This window comes from Rhipicephalus sanguineus, chromosome 3, assembly GCF_013339695.2.
Source record: "Rhipicephalus sanguineus isolate Rsan-2018 chromosome 3, BIME_Rsan_1.4, whole genome shotgun sequence".
Classification (NCBI taxonomy): Eukaryota; Metazoa; Arthropoda; class Arachnida; order Ixodida; family Ixodidae; genus Rhipicephalus; species Rhipicephalus sanguineus.
In genome coordinates this window covers 212,583,389-212,599,915 of record NC_051178.1, presented here as the reverse complement: position 1 = coordinate 212,599,915, position 16,527 = coordinate 212,583,389, and the positions used below count along the sequence as shown (strand labels likewise).

General features: G+C 49.0%; 1 protein-coding gene across 1 annotated transcript in view; it reads right to left on the bottom strand.

Moving 5' to 3' along the window:
* The window catches only part of LOC119388254 (eukaryotic initiation factor 4A-I), an 84,592-nt gene that overhangs the window by 20,297 nt on the left and 47,768 nt on the right, over window positions 1–16,527 (bottom strand). Inside the window, exons 7-8 of the mRNA XM_037655926.2 lie at window positions 12,532–12,669; window positions 4,609–4,778 (exon numbers count right to left, since the gene is read on the bottom strand). Coding sequence (XP_037511854.1) covers window positions 4,609–4,778; window positions 12,532–12,669 — 308 coding nt within the window. The remainder of the gene's footprint in view (window positions 1–4,608; window positions 4,779–12,531; window positions 12,670–16,527) is intronic.

Below are 16,527 nucleotides of genomic sequence, written 5' to 3'. Positions count from 1 at the left end.
GCGTGAGAGCCAATCAGTGGCCTGGAAACGACCTTCAGAAAACCCGCGACGGCGGCCGTTCTGCTTGAGCGACGCCATTTTGAGATGGCGCAAAATGTGCACAAAGAAAACAGCTTCAAATCTAGCCCAAGATGGCGGCGCTCGGCCCGCTGCAACGCTCATGGCGCGCGCGGGAAGTTCGAACAAATTTCGTCCTTTTGGGGACATTTTAGTGCTGCCGGGGTGCTTTGAAAGCCGATTTTATCGCGTTTCCCGACCGAATTTAGCGTTAGCAATTTGAGAGTAGGTGCTCAGAAGTACAAACGCCTCGAAAATAAGCTTTGCGAAAAATCGATTTTTTGACCATTTTTGACCGTTCCAAGACCCGCGTCTCCCCTTAAGAGATTGGCAGCTTGTGAGGAAGACCTGTAAGAATAATGGCTAGTGACCACCTTCAAGGTCCACAAAATTTCAGCGTCTGTGACCATGTCATGGGTCTGACAAGCACGATCTAAATTCATAGCCTGCGATGACACAGCGCGGGTGGGTCCTTCACTTGCACTAGCGCACTGTTCTGTCCTCGGGACGAGGTAGTTGAGTACTGTGCTTGCTCCCGCCGCCTTCATTGCACTAATGTGCTTGGCACTCTTCATATGGCTCTTCAGAGCCGACTCATCCATCGTTGCAATGTCGAAAGTTTTCTGGCATCGTTTACACGAGGATCGGTGAGGGTTTGTCGGGTCCGACGAAATCCATTTGTTATAGCAGTCGTGGCTAAGCCACCCGCTTTGAAACTTGCACTTTCCTGGCATAATTGCAGAGTTTCACAATTGATGCCGCTCACATTAAAAGATGGAAGCTGACCATGAAACTCCCGTTCTACGCGAGCGTTCATCACAACACAACGCACGTGCACCACAAACCAGATATCACACACAAAGCGCCATGCATGATGCGATGAAGCATAGTGTAGGACTAGTGTAGACACACACAGCACAAACACAGACTGGCATTGTGTCAATGTTGCCAACAGCTAAACGAGAATCCGCTATGCCTGTGTTGTTAATGTCTGCTAAAAAATAAAAATACAGCGTCGAAGCCAATTCTTAAGCGTCAGATGCTGTCATTAGAATTAGTACTTTTGGTGTCTCGCTGTAGAAGTTTTTTTTTTTTAATTTTCCGTTCTTATGGGCGTGATGGTAGTACAACGACAGTGAATGTGCTATAAACTACTGGCAACATTGACAAGACAACTTAAACTGCTGGCAACATTGACAGGACAGCCAAGACAGCCCGACGAGCCTGACGGGTGGCGAAAGAGGGGACAACTAAGGCAGTGTAAACGCTGGCAAGGGGCCAGCACCGAAGAGTGGTTGGTACGTGTCGTTCGCTTCGTTTGACTCTCGGTTTGACGTGGTGTTTTTTTTTTTTTTTGTCTTTTTCTCAAGCAGTTATGCAAAGCGCAACCATATGTGCACTCGCGCTGAATTAATGTTTCCGAAAAGGGGAGTTTGTCAGGTCGGAGCCAATCTACCCCATTACGGAGGTCGCATTGCACAGGAAATTCAAGGACTTTCAAGGGCCTTAAAAACGGATTTTCCAAATTCAAGGGTTTTCAAGGATTTCAAGGACCTGTACGCACCCTGAATTTACGTCACAAGCGCCATGGCAAAATGGCGGTCGCCGGTGGTGGATGGGGTTTACACCCAGCGACTTCTAGGGCTTGTTTTGCACTGAAATATTCTTTTACGGCACACTTTTAAGGGGGGAGGCTACCCCGGAGACCGAACTTTTTTATTTCTTGAGGTATCTTTCAGGGTATGTTCACTACACTAAAACTTGAGAAACTGCAAAGTTTCATGAAATTGTGTTGATCAGTTCCCGAGTTACTGAGGTCTAACTGGGTGTTTCACATGTGTGCCTGAGGAAGAGCCGGGAGAAATCCCAGGACATAGTAGAAAGCTGAAATTCCTTGTGGTCATCCCTGGATAGATATCCTAGGGTACTACAAAGCCCTTTTTTTTTAATTTCCCCTCCAAAAATTTTTTATGCAACTTTGAATTTGATGTAGCCCACAATGACGAGATCTATCAAAATTTAATTGTTTGTTATTAATTATCAGCACCAGTTTTTAAAAAAAGCAGCTTGTTATACCCTGGCCAGATCATCCAGGAACAGAATAAAAAAAACTGCACGCAAATCTGATGAGCAGTTCTTGAGAAATCGCTTTCCTCAGCACCACAACTAGCTAAAAAATCCATTCTGAGAAAACGGGCTTTGAAAGTTCAATACATGTGTTTTTCTCAAAAAGCTCCTGCAGAGTAGCTTGAAGTGTCCTTGTGCACTCTTTGCCTCTTTTGTCTTCCCTCCATCTTCTCTAGGTGTCCTTTGGAATTTTTTTTACGCGTAAAGCATTTTTTTCAGGAGCTCGCTGGACGGCCAGGTGACCTGGTTGAAGTCCAATGGAGTCCGATATCACTTGGGTTGCTTTGCAGCACTGCTTCATGTAGTGCTGTTCTTTCGGCATCAGGGACCACAAAATAGAGTGGAATGACTGATGCATTTTGTGTCTCCAGTTCAGCGCGAGCCGCGTCACGACGTTTCGCATTCGCATCGATTTCTTCCTTCGTTAGGAAACGCGTCCGCAGATGGAGCGACGGTCCACTCACGCTCGATGGCACCGATTCAGTCAAGGTGCTGGGTCCGGCGATCTCAGAAACACTCGGTGCGACGGTGTCACGCTCGATGGCACCGATTCCGACGAAGTGCTGGGTCCGGCGATCTCAGAAACACTCGGTGTCACGCTCGATGGCACCGATACGGAGCACGTGTCGCGTGCGGCGATCTCGGAAACACTCGGTGCATTTGCGGCTCCAGCCACACTCGATGTATCGGATTCTCGACTGGCGACAGCCTACAGCACAGTTCCGCCGCTGCAAGCGTCTACGTAGTCCGCACCCGCAGCAGAATCGCGGAATTTCGATGCTCGTACAAGCCGCATAGCGCGCCTCCGCGCACCGGACCTCGGCACTGTTTTCGGCTTCATTGCCGGCATCGCCCGCAACAACAAAGACGAAGGGCACAGAAGTAGTGCAAAAAGAAAAAAAGAAGCGAAAATGATCGAAAAGATCGCGCAAGGCGAAGAGCGGCTCGTAAGCAGACGTCTATCCAGGCGTATGGTGCAGAGAACAACAACGAGGCGAGCGCGCTGGACGCACCATCGACGGGAGCGACCGCCCCCGCTGCTGCGCAGCAGCCAATGGCGGGCGCGCTTTCTCCCGCGAGATATGAATGCGCTGCTCTAGCCAATCAGCGCTCTGCATCGCATCGCAGGAAAACGCCAATAGCGTCTCAACCGTGCCGCCGACGCCATTTTGCAAGGCGGCAAACGAGAGAGAAAGAATTCACGGTCAAAACAACACCAAGATGGCGCGGGACGATCGCATGGTCTGGGAATGGCGCGCGCGCGAAGTTTGGTTTGATTTCGCGATTTGCGCGTGTTTTGGATGCCGCGGCGGCCTCGAAAATAGCACTTTTTTTCCACTTTGCGGTTGAATTAGATGCTGATAATTACAGAATAGGTAGTTTATGAGACATACAACCCAAAAATGTGGTTTTTCAAAAATCGACTTGTTCGCGATTTTTCGGTTTTCAAGGGCCGCGTCCCCCCTTAAAATCTGTATAGGCATAATAGACGCTCTACTTCTAGTTTTTGCTGCAACCCACAAATCTTTCGGCGACTGTGTCATGGCCCCTTCAAGGCAGCTTTGGAGCAGTTAGGCGCAATTTTTGAAATTTTTATGCCTTTGGATCAGCGTGGAGCAGTACAACGGAATCATATCAAAAATGCGCAATATTCACAGCTGTCATACCCCTCATATTCCCATGCACACTTAGTGTATCTCTAGGTAACCGGTCCATTACACGTACAACCACTGCCTTCTGCAAACCGCAACCGAATCTCCGGGAGCCTTCCAGATTTTAGAATTGTCTGATAGGCTTGAAAGCACAAACAATTGAGTTTATTCTGGAACTAGTGCGGCCACCAGCGATAAGACTGAAATGTTCCATGCCGCATGTATAAATGCCGACGCGCCTAACCACAGATCAAATTACTGACGGCCGACACTGTTCGCCGCAAGCAGTGTACAGCGTGTATTGCTTGTACTGCGACTTCATTTGCCAGGCACAAGTACACCCAAATAAAGAGTTTCGTTTTGAACCTACCGACAGCTGCCTTGCCTTTTTCACCGTCGCAGCCACGCGACAATATAGTAAGTTTCACCAAATGAACATAAAATGAAAAAAATTAAAGAAGCACAGGGCCCTATAGACGGGCATCCACCAATAGGCGCGCACTTCAGGTGATGCCATGAGCCGGACGGCTGGTGACACCGCCGACGGAGCAGTCAATTTTTGGAGCGGGAGTATTTCTTTAGTTGCGAAGGCAATTGGCTGCTGCGCTTCGGTTATCTGGGCACCCTCTCCTGTCTTCTAAAGTTGCACCCAACTATAGATAGGATGACTCCTTATGATGCGCTATCGTTCAGTAAATTCTTCATACAGCAGAGCGTAGAAAGTGCATGCAGTCACCATCTTGTTACTTTACTGCATATTATCAACACGCACCTGTGGATGTAGTTTTCCCTGTTGGTGGGCAGGTCAAAGTTGATGACCAAGGACACTTGTTGAACATCGATGCCCCGGGCAAGCAGGTCAGTCGTGATCAACACTCGACTTGAGCCTGACCGGAACTCGCGCATGATCACGTCTCGTTCCTTTTGGCCCATGTCTCCGTGCTAGCAGCAATGAGAAAAGAACACAAGCGTAAGGACTAGCACGCTGCTTATAAGCCATTTCAGCTGCAAAAGCAGTACAACATTATAAAGTTCTTGCTAAAGAAATGGCACTAGAGATACGTTACCACTACGACAGCAGATTTTGGCCTCCCAACTGTTGTTGACAGTGCACTGTGCAAGCACCCTATTCAAGCAGTGCAGACACTACACTGTCTGCGCCTGCCTTGTGCACGCTCCTTTCTCCATCCTTGCATTTTGTTGGCCCGTTTAAGTGTTGAAGAATGCACCAACTAGCCCAAACAAGAGCATTACTGTCATATACATGGTCAGTGCCTTGTTGTCCTGCCATGCTAGCGTCGGCCAGTTCTCTAGACACACAGAAGGCACACTCAGTGTGGAAGAGTTCCTCCACGCACAGACTCTGCATACACTGCTTACATGTGTTCGCTGAATGTTGATCTCTTCCGCGATCGGCAGTTTCGTTTTGGTTGCCCCATTTTGCTCCAGTGTGTTAAATTTCCTTTGCCGAGGATGACCAATATGAAACCTGCAGCTGTAATAGCAGCTTCACTACATTTGAAATTCCTTGTATGTTGTTGTATCTGGGGTATGACGTCCCAAAACCACGATATGATTATGAGAGACGCTGTAGTGGAGGGCTCCAGAAATTTCAACCACCTGGGGTTCTTTAACCTGCACCTAAATCTAAGTACACGGGCCACAAACGTTTTAGCCTCCATCGAAAATGAAGCTGCCGCGGCCAAGATTCGATCCCCCAACCTTCGGGTCAGCAGTCGAACGCCATAACCACTAGACCATCGTGGCGGGGTATTTGAAATTCCTTAACCCTTTACTGCCGGTTGTCGCGAATTCGCGACATACCGAAAGACGCCGATTAAGTAACACACGAAACGCGTTGATGGCTTCACCGGCGGGTGTCACGTATTTGCGGCGAACGTACCTTTCAGCACGAGACATCTAGCGCCATTGCATGAAAGGTATTGCAAGCTGGAACCCAGTGTTGTGCATCAGATGCCGGAGAGCGCGAAGCACGTGCAACGGCTCTCACTTCTTCGTTGTTTTCTGCGCGAGAACGTAAGTTCCTTCTCCTATAAAATTTTTTCGATATGCACACATACAAGAGGTCGCACACGACATGTCACGTTGTTTTGAGGCACGTTATTTCCTGCGCGACCCTCGCTTCTGTGGTATGTCGCGAATTCGCGACATCCGGCCTTTGAGTCAGTCAGTGATGACTGCCGGTACAACATTTTTTTTCTTCATTTTTTTCTCTCTGGCGTCTGGGCGTAACCACGTGGTCTGTGGCGCCACTTCCGGTCGGCTTGCGCGGTCGTCGTCGAGCGGAGCCCATCGCACCGTGTATCGCGCGTGCTTGAAAACTGCGAGTCGGTTTGGTAATGTTGGGTGTGCACCTCGAACTGCCGTAGTGTTTTCATCGCTCTGCCAACCATGGACGCAAACCTGCGTGCGCGTTTGGAACGAATGACAGCTGAGGTGGGTTTCGACCCACACTCCGATACACCGCCTCGTCGCACTGCTCGCGCTTGAATCGTATTCAACACTGCAAAGCTGCGTGCACCCTTCTCCTAGTGGCGGTACTTCGATGCTGTTTGCTCTTCCAATGTGGGCGCACAGCGAGTGTGGGCTGACAACAAAGAACTAAAGACTAGAAGAAAGGATTGTGGGGCATCGGGCCGGCGCGGACCCATCCCCCGGCTGTCTGCAGCTACCGTGAAAATGCGAGTCTGCTTGGTTGCTGTGTCGCGGTTTCTCGGGAACGTGACACTACGGGGAGGATACGCCGAGGTACGGCTCGATGACATACTGAACACACAGCGAACGGGACTCTCGCCATACAGTGAACACAGGTATCATAACCTAGCCGGCGCCAGCATTGTTATCGGAGAAATGCTGCACCGCTGCCTCGGTCGGTCGTGAGAACGTGCCGATGATGCAGTTTCCAGCTGACGAGGCAACACTCGAACGGCTGCCACTCTCAACAGCAACCGGCGATGGTCAAAAGCACAGAAATATTCACGATTTCGGCACTGCGCATGAAGAAAACGTAACCACGCAACTACGAGCAGACGAGCTGTCGGTGAGACCGGATGTTTGTTCGGTGTTTTAACGGCATAACACAATATAAACATACATATTATCTACTTATTGAACTCAAAATTAACAACGAAGGTAATAATGAGGGTGTTATCGTGATTATAACATCAGCCAATGGTGGAACACCGACAATCGCGTCATATATTGCGGACTAATACATAATTTGTCGAGAGAAGAGGGAGCAATTTTCAGCTGACTGAGAATTTATCGTAAATTCCAGGCCGCTCGCTTCGCTATAATATTTGGCTCGCATGTTCTCGGGAGCCTCGACTACCGATTGGCAGCGCTTTTTGACTGCTCAAAAAGTGTTGCAGGGCCCCTTTAAGTAGAAGATTGCCACGGAGGCAAGCAAAGCAAACTCCGCGTGACGCTTTTCCTTTGCGCCAACAGCGATGGCAGTGGCAAACTGGTCCCGTTGGTTACCGTATATTGCCGATTATAAGTCGAATGCGATTATAAGTCGACCTGCCAACTTCCAACCCCTTCTACGGGAAAAAAAAGTTGACTGCGAACACAGCCTCATGCTGCGGCCATAGTGAACCAATAAGTTTTTCAGAAGAGGGAGTGATGCAAAGAAACATTTATTTGCCCGTGAAACATTGCTTACAACTTGTCGTCGCTTGAGAGAAGGACGCAGTCGCAGTCATTGCCATCGTGTGAGCCACTGCTGCAGCTCGCCGTCGGAACGGGTGCCGGTTGTACTGAGATGCCGCACGTGGAAAACACCGCGTGGACTATATCGGTTGGCAGTCCATACCAGGCATTGTTGATCCATTTCTCGGATACTTTGAACTCTGTTTGCGGGATGCACATATCCTTTGCGACAGTACGTGCTTTTGCTTCAATATCATCGCAGCAAACACTCAGGCTCTTGCTTCTCTGGTCGTGAACCCAATCTCGAACCGCCTCCCCAACGGCAGGGTATCGTCACGACTTTGGTCCGCGAAAGGACCGGCGTGTAGCAGCGCACGCGAAAATCTTGGTCCTTTGTGTTCTCCATTCCCTCATGCACGCTTCAACGCTGCTTTCCGACTGCGTAGAGGATCGCTTGCCTCTTGAAAGCAGTGCTGTACTGTTGCCAGCGTAGCTGTGGCATTTTGGAGTCCGCTTGGCAGCGTCGCAAATCGCACACACCACTGCTCGCAAGCGAAGTGAAATGCAGAAATGGGGAACAGGCGTGAGTGCAAAAAGACGCGAAGACGCTTGTGGGCGCATGTGACTGGTCATGTGGTTTAGTTCCCCGCGAAGTGTTGCCAGCCCCCACGGCGCTGCCAGCTTTTCTGTGGAACGCCGATGGTTTGCCAACGAATCATTTCTATTGTATGAAAACAAAACTGCAGGGCGCATCGCAAGATAAATTCCTCTTTATTTATAGAGCATCGTTCGCCCTCTATCAAACGTTTGAAATGCTGCTTTCCAGACAGTGTCTCAAGCAGTTTGCATTATTGCCACGCGACGGTGATTTCTAAACGCGCGCCGTAGTTTCGCCTCGCGTGGTTTCGCTATAGTTTCACGGTCGTCGTGGCAGATCGCAAAAATGTCTGGCTCCGGAAATGGCGCGCGCCCGTTGGGAGATAGCTGTTGCTGCAACTCCGCTGCCTCTGTGGCTGATGTTAATTGATGTGTCGAATAGCAGGAAATCCGACGACGACCTTTCGTCAGACCCCACAGATAAGTCGTCTTTACGATTCCGCGTATAGGTCAACTCCAATTACAGGTCGACCCGCGAATTTTGGAGGTCATCTTAAGAAAACAGAAAAGAAAAACGTCATCTTATAATCGGCAATATACGGTATCAAGAAAATCGCCCTGCGCAGATGCTTCAAGGGAACGAAGGGAATTCCGGTAAAGTATGTCACCAATTCAAAGACGTGGATGTCGCAGGCGATCTTTTCCGATTGGTTGAAAGACTTCAATGAAGACATCAAGCGACAAGGCCGCCAAATCTGTTTGCTCCTGGACAATTGCTCTGCACACCACGCTGACGGCCTTCAGTTCTCAAACATGGAGTTGATATATTTTCTTCCCAATTCCACATCCCTGATACAGCCACTCAACATATGGGAATAATCAACAGCTTCAAGTGTTGCTACCACCATCGTGTGATAGAAAAGATCCTTCTGGACATCCACTTTGAACAGCAAAGATCAACACCTATAACGCGGTCGAGACTATTGCCATGTCGTGGCAAGAAGTTGCAGCTTAGACTGTTTCAAATTGCTTCGCCAAGGCCCTAATAAAGGTTGTTGAAGCTGGAATTTGCGACGACAAAGGGGAGCCTGCAAATCCAGCGGAGATAACCGAATCGTGGGATGCGCTAAGTGCGAACGAGGGACTGCCGAAAGACTTAGAACTTGGCGTACTTTTGTTTGCCAACAACGACCCCCTGTGTACTGCTGCCGCGTGTCAGATGCGACGTTTGTTGAAATGGTGCAAGATCGCGGTCACGACAAAGGTGCATCAGAGAAAGAGCCACTGTTTGCCGCTTCTACCGCGAAGGAAGTGATGGACACGTTGGACATCTTGCGCCGTGCCGCCGGCACGCAGGATGACGACGCTGCATTGCATGAATTAACTTCATTAACTTCCTTGGAGCACCGCTTGATGTCATCATATATGAAGAAAACACAAGCCAAAATCACACAGTTTTTTTCTTCTCAATAAATATGAGAGGTGAGGTCTTCAGAACTGATGTCAGTCTCGTTTTGGTTTTCTTTTGCATGATACTTGCACATTTTCACGTGAAACTGCATGTAACAAAAACCTGTACGACGAAATATTGCCGACATTTGTCAATTTCATTACATCTAGGTTCAACTGTATATCGCAAATTTTGTTAGACCTGTCTTTATCATTATTCTTTTAAACTAAACATAATACAGTAGAAGCTCGTTATAACGAAGCGGGTTATAATGAACTAATGGATATAACGAAGCAATCGTAATTTAACTTGAAATTCCCAAAGACGCCCATGTATTTAAAACCTTGTTTCAACAAAGCTAAAATTTCCTCGCAATGGATATAACGAACCTTTTTTTTTCCCCACCGAGCATTTACTGATCATTTTGGTACCCAGCAAGTCAATGTCTTATAGCGCACGACGGTTTACGTCCCATCACGAATGTGGTAATTCAGAACTCCGCATCGCGTTCCCGAGGAGCCGCCTGCCAACACGCGCGAGGCTGCGCGTCTGCCTGCCTCCCCTTTTCACATGAAACTCGTGGACCCACCCGCACACGTCACCCGGCCTCCCCTCTACCGCAGCACTTGTGGACCCGCCCGCTCTCCTGCTGCGCGTGCGGACGGCGACGCGGCGACCACGGGCCACGTTGTTGTTGCTTGTCATTCGCTGCATGTGCATCAGAACAGCGTCCCTCTCGGTTCCCGCCGCTAGACAGGAGATGGACGACGGCAACCGCAAACGAAAGCGCAAAACGATTACAATCTGGCAGAAGGCGGCTATGTTGAAAGCTGTTGAGTCCGGCGTCAAGAAGAAAAAAGTGGCCGAAGATTTCGGCATCATGGGGCACGACGATTTTTTGGCGAGTGACGGCTGGCTGCAGCGCTTCAAGGCATAGAGTTTCCTACAATACTTACTAGAGGGAACTCTGGCGCTAGTGTCTATGGGAGCTGCAATACATCGCGCTTCAGCCAGCATGGGAATCATGGGTAGTACACAAATTTGTCTAAACTTCGTTCTTTCGGCTCCGTTTGGCTCCGCGTCGGCTGCATCCGCTTTGTCGCAAAACAAAGTGCAGCAAAAGTCAGCAGTTCCACTTCACCACTTTAACTTTTTTAGGCTCACCAAATCAAACCTGGTCACGAAGTTCACAACGGTCTATTCTTTTATCCGAAACGAACGCCAAAACACAGCAATAAACAAAGCCACAAGTACGTTTGAAGCCGCAAGCACGAAGACTAGGCAAATTTGTGTACTACCCATCATTCCCATGGAAGCTGAACGATCGCAGCGCCAGAGTCCCCTCTAGTTAATTTTAGGAAACTCTATGCTTCAAGGAGCGCCACGACATCGTTGGCAGGGCTGTCAGAGGGGAAGCACAGTCCGTCGAGCGCGAAGCTGCAGTGGCGTGCGTAGCAAGAAACATTAGACAGCTGCTTGAAAAATATAGCGCCAGTGATTTGTTTAACACGGATGAGACTGCCCCGTTTTATCAGATGCTGCCGCAAAAAACCTTGGCCCTCAAAGGTGACCGCTGCGAGGGCGGTAAGCAGAGCAAGGTCCGCGTGACAGTGTTGCTTTGTGCAAACATGGATGGGTCGGAAAAGGTGCCGGCCCTCGTAATCGGCAAAACTGCATCACCACGATGCTTTAAAGGGAAAAGCAAACTCCAAGTGAGTTATGTGTCCAACCGCAAGGCTTGGATGACAAGAGATATTTTCGCACAATGGCTGTGTGAGTGGGACGAGCAGCTGGGCAAGCAGAACCGTAAGATATGCCTCGTCCTGGACAACTGCTAGACCCACCACACCGCCGTTGTGCTCAAAAACATCGAACTGTGCTTTTTGCCGCCAAACTGCACTGCGGTTGTGCAACCATGAAGCGCGAGACTACAATCGACCTCTACATGGCGATCGAGATCCTACAAGCTGCTAGGATGTCTGTAACAGTAAGCTTCCGGCATGCCTCATTTGGCGTCAACAGCGGCAGTGACAGCGAAGATATCGGTGCTGCCGCCAATGAGGGTGCCGCGGGTGACCAAGACCTGGCGTCGTGGGACACCAGGTCTTGGTCTCCTTGACGCCGGAGGTCTCCTTGACGCCGGAGTTGTGCCCGACTGCGACACCTTCTGCACGTATGTCAGTGCCGATGCTGACGCGGTGACAAACGAAGAGCTGACAGAGGCTGAAATTGTGCGCGCGGTGACAGGGGTCGTGAATGACGACAGTGACGAATGTGTCGACGACAGCCCGGAGCCTGGAGTTGGCGAACCCCATGTTCCGACGTCCGCGCAAGCGCTGGATGCAGCAGACCTGCGGCGCCGCTTCTTCGGCGCTTACGATGACTGCGAGGACGGACTCAACATAGCGGCAGCGGCCGAAAAAGCCATCATCCGTCTGAGGAAGACACGGCGGAAGTCTATTAAGGACTTTTTTTTTCTGCTAAGTGAGCTGCCAGCTGGTGTGCAGAGTTTGGCGTGATTAAGTAGCAGTTCTTTGCTGTTTTTTTTTTTTGCTAGTTTTCCTCCATGCGACGGCAGTTTTTCGTTTGCGTGGCAGGCTGCTGTGAGATTTGGTGGTGAGTACATCTCCTCTCTTGCGTGCTAATTGTCAGTAGAAATGGATATTGGCTATAACAAACTAATGGTTATAACGAAGTAATTACAACTCCCCCTTCAACTTCGTTATAACAAAGTTTTACTGTACTAGAAAAATAATTGCACATTTGAAATCAGCGCACAAATGTACATGAAGTCACCAGTTTCATCAAAATCGACCAATAAAAATGTTTAAGAGCAGTGTCCCCCCTTGATATTGTGGATGCAGGCATCGAGATGAGTCCGCAGCAGCACGAAGGTCTGACTGGTACAATCAGGTCAACTGTGTGCACTTTTCCAACGCATGTGAAACATTTACTTCAAACCATACACCCACTCACCAGTGCAGAGACAGTGAAGTCGCGCTCATGCATCTTCTCTGTGAGCCAGTCCACTTTCCGCCTCGTGTTGCAGAAGATCACCGCCTGGGTGATGGTCAGCGTCTCATACAGGTCACACAGTGTGTCCAGCTTCCATTCCTGCACACAGTGTCACATGACGGACAGCCTCAATTTGCTCGCTTCTAGCCTCCCAAGTTTGCTCTGGTGGTACACACAGTTTCAATTCTCAAGGAGGACAACTAGGGTACACAAGCGTGCTTATTAGGGCAGGTTGGTGCATGTCCATAAAGAATGAGAAACAGCATGAACCACAGGACAGACAAACCACAGGTCCATGCCTGCCCTGTGCTTATTGAAGTTTCTCGTTTTCGAAGCGTACAAAATTTTAGTCTTCCCAAACCAACACTCCTCCCACACAATGGCCGTGTAGCAAAAGTTTATCGCAATGATCAGATCGTAGCAGACTGAAAAGTCACGATCCCGCAAGAAATCAGCAGTTTAGCAATAGGAAAAGGAAAAAAAGAAAGAAAGAAAAGGGCCCTGTGTCACTGAGCTGCATACTGCCTATGATGACAGACATACGGGTGCCATTATAGGGAGACAGACTTCCCCACGAGGCTTACATTCAGCTGAAAGGAACCTGGAAACGGTTTTGACGAGTATAAATTAGAGGTGTGCGAATATTCGAAATTTCGAATATTTTTCTAATAGTGTTTGCTATTCGATTCGGTTCGCACTCGAATTTTACTATTCGAACTTCCGAAAGACAAATACAGTCAGCTTCCGATTGAAACTGACCCCTTCAGATTTTTTTTATATGCTTCACCTCATCACACTCCCGTACTGTGGCAAAGCTGCCTTTCAAGCTCCGTTACGGTCGAACTTAGCCAAGACACATTCAACGTCCGATTGGAAGTGGTCTCTAGATGTTCAATATGCTTCACCTCATCACAGTCCCGTACAGCGGCAAAGCTGCCTTTCAAGCTCCGTTACGGTCGAACTTAGCCAAGACACATTCAACGTCCGATTGGAAGTGGTCCCTAGATGTTCAATATGCTTCACCTCATCACAGTCCCGTACTGCGGCAAAGCTGCCTTTCAAGCTCTGTTACGGTCGAACTTAGCCAAGACACATTTAACGTCCGATTGGAAGTGGTCCCTAGATGTTCAATATGCTTCACCTCATCACAGTCTCGTACTGTGGCAAAGCTGCCTTTCAAGCTCCATTACGGTCGAACTTGGCCAAGACACATTCAACGCCCGATTGGAAGTGGTCCCTAGATATTCAATATGCTTCACCTCATTACACTCCCATATTGCGGCAAAGCTGCCTTTCAAGCTCCGTTATGGTCGAACTTAGCCAAGACACAGTCAGTCAACGTCTGATTAGAAGTGGTCCCTTTAAGGGGTACTGACACCTTTTTTCGAAGGAGAGTTTACTCTGCCATACAAATCTCCTGTATGCTGAGACGGCTCTGAGCAAGTGTGAAGCTCAGCAAATGCTAATATTTTAATTTGATATTAAAGTCAATTTTTCCCTGGCGCACCTACTGACATCGACACTAGCTTGACGTCAGGCTACAGTACAAATTCTGGTGACTTCACGCAGCAGTCTGGCTAGTCGTGATGACGTTAGGTACCAAAACTTTCAAGATGGCCGCTTGTGCGTCATCAAAACTTCCGAAATGGCCGCTTGTGCGTCACCAACGGAGCCACGGTGCGGAGCTGCCGTGGAAACGTCACTATATATTGTGCGAGGACGTGACGAGAAGCTCATACCGTGTTGTGACGTCAGGGTACAGTAGGAACCGAGACTAGCTGTTAAAACATACTGTAATTACTTTTTCACGGCATACTCGCGCATAGCACTACCTTTTCTAGGCTCTTGTGGGCTTGACCTTTCATTTGACCCCCAAAAAATGACAACTGAAAATATTCGTGTCAGTACTCCTTTAAGCATATAGGTTTCCAAGAGTGAAAGCATAGACCCCCCCCACCTCCAATGCTTTCAGTACCAAAATCAAGAAGTTGCCACAAATCGCATCTTGAGAAAAGTGCAGTTTAAAGGTAAAAGTGAAAGCTTGCATCTGCAACAAGGACATGCACTTAAATATTACATTTTCCTTCATGGGGTCTTTGAAATCATGGTGTGGTTATTTTGAAAATGTTGCTGTCATGCACTTCTCTCATGAAATGCAACGGCAAGAAGCCGTGCGATGTTAGCCAGGGAACTGCAAACAATGCGCATTTTTGAAGTTTTTAACAGCCACTTTGTGCCCATTATATGTGATTTTAACCCATGTCTACTTTAAATCCAACCTTGATTTTTAATGTCATGAAAGTAACAAAACAAGTAAAAACAAAAAATATGTAATATATGAAAAACATGCGTTTATCAAATAGCATCTCCCCTTAAAGGGATGCTGAAGTGGTTTTACAATTCGGTAAAACTTTGTTGTTAACAAGGACCAACAGTATTGTTGACGATGGCGTAATTTTTTTCGCTGTTGTGGCAGCAGGAGCTTTAAAACACGCGAAAGAAAAGTTCGTCTTGCTCCGCCCACGCGAACGCGCCGCAAGTGTGGGCGTGACCGGAACTATGTCATCGTCGGTAGTTTTGGTCAAGGTGGTAGAATAACAGGTGGCCCGACGCGCCGCTCCGCCAATGCGCCGCACGTCACGGAGGTGCTCGAGTTGCCGCCGCTTTTCCGCAAGGTGGCAGCAGGTATACTCTGGGCCAATATCTCCGCTCCGGCGCATTTGAAAGCATGTGGCCAGTGTGCGTCGCTATCATTTAAACTGCAATTTACATCTTTAACTTTTGAGAAAGAGATCCGCGGTGTATTTATCACACCAGAGAGGCCTAGAGCAACACTGAAGAGTTGCCGTCGCTTAGAACGGACGCGCCACTAATGAAAGCATGCAACACAACCAGCGTTGCAGCTGCGTCTCTTCCTTTCTGTTTGGTCATCTTCGATAAATGCGGAGGCGTCCATGGGTGCAAGCGTCCGAAGAGCAAGAGCGTCCCTATGCGACGCAACCAGCGTCGCAAAGTCGCAATCAGCCTTCGACTCATGATAATGGCCAGATCACGGTAGTCGTGATTAAGTGATCCCACGGCTTGAGATCCGCTCTGACGCGTCGCGTTTGTTGCGCTCTGTCAAACCAATGCGCGCGACCGCATCGGTGTTTGTGCTCACTTTGTAAGCTGGAACCACGGCTGAAACCATGGTGGCTCGATCTGTGCCGCTGATGCGGCGGCCACCATGGGACGAAAATGCTTCGCTCCAAATTGCAAATCTATCTACAAAACGTGCAAAGAAAAGCTGTGTCTTCTCTCCGCGCCGAAAGACGAAAAGCGACTGCAGTTGTGGAGAAATGCAATTCCACGGAAAGACCGCCAGCTACTGTCCTCAGACACACATACGATAGCGTGAAAACCAAATGCTTTTATTTTTACTCTATACACTCGCCGGTAGAAATTTGCACGCTTTCGAAAAAAAAAAAAAAATACGCGCGCGTCTCTTGCAATCGGCACCCTGTGACAGTCATATCGGGACTAACCGCGCCGATTAAAACATTTTAAGCTTCATAAAGCCTGGCGCTCTCACTTTTGCGGTCGAAGCTGGCAGACAGCCACTACAAGCTAGTAAAAGCACAAACAACCGTTTAAAGCCACAAAGTTAGCTAGAAAAACCGGTTTTTACAGCCCATCGAGAGCTTGCAATGCGAGTCTTTTGGCCCAAAAACTCGTCGCGTACCTAGCGGCGGCCGCGAGCAACTCGAGCAGTACGGCAACGCGCTCGCGGCGCTGGATGGGCCACCTGTTTTATTCTACCACCGTGGTTTTGGCGGAGCCGTGGCCTCCGTGACTACTTCTGGCTGCGCGCGTTGGTGGAACTGATCGCGAAGGCCATTCTTTTACAGAGCTGATGGCGCCGATGACGCGGCATACCGAAGTTGACGTCACCGCCTTCGCTCAGCAGTTCAAAAAGCC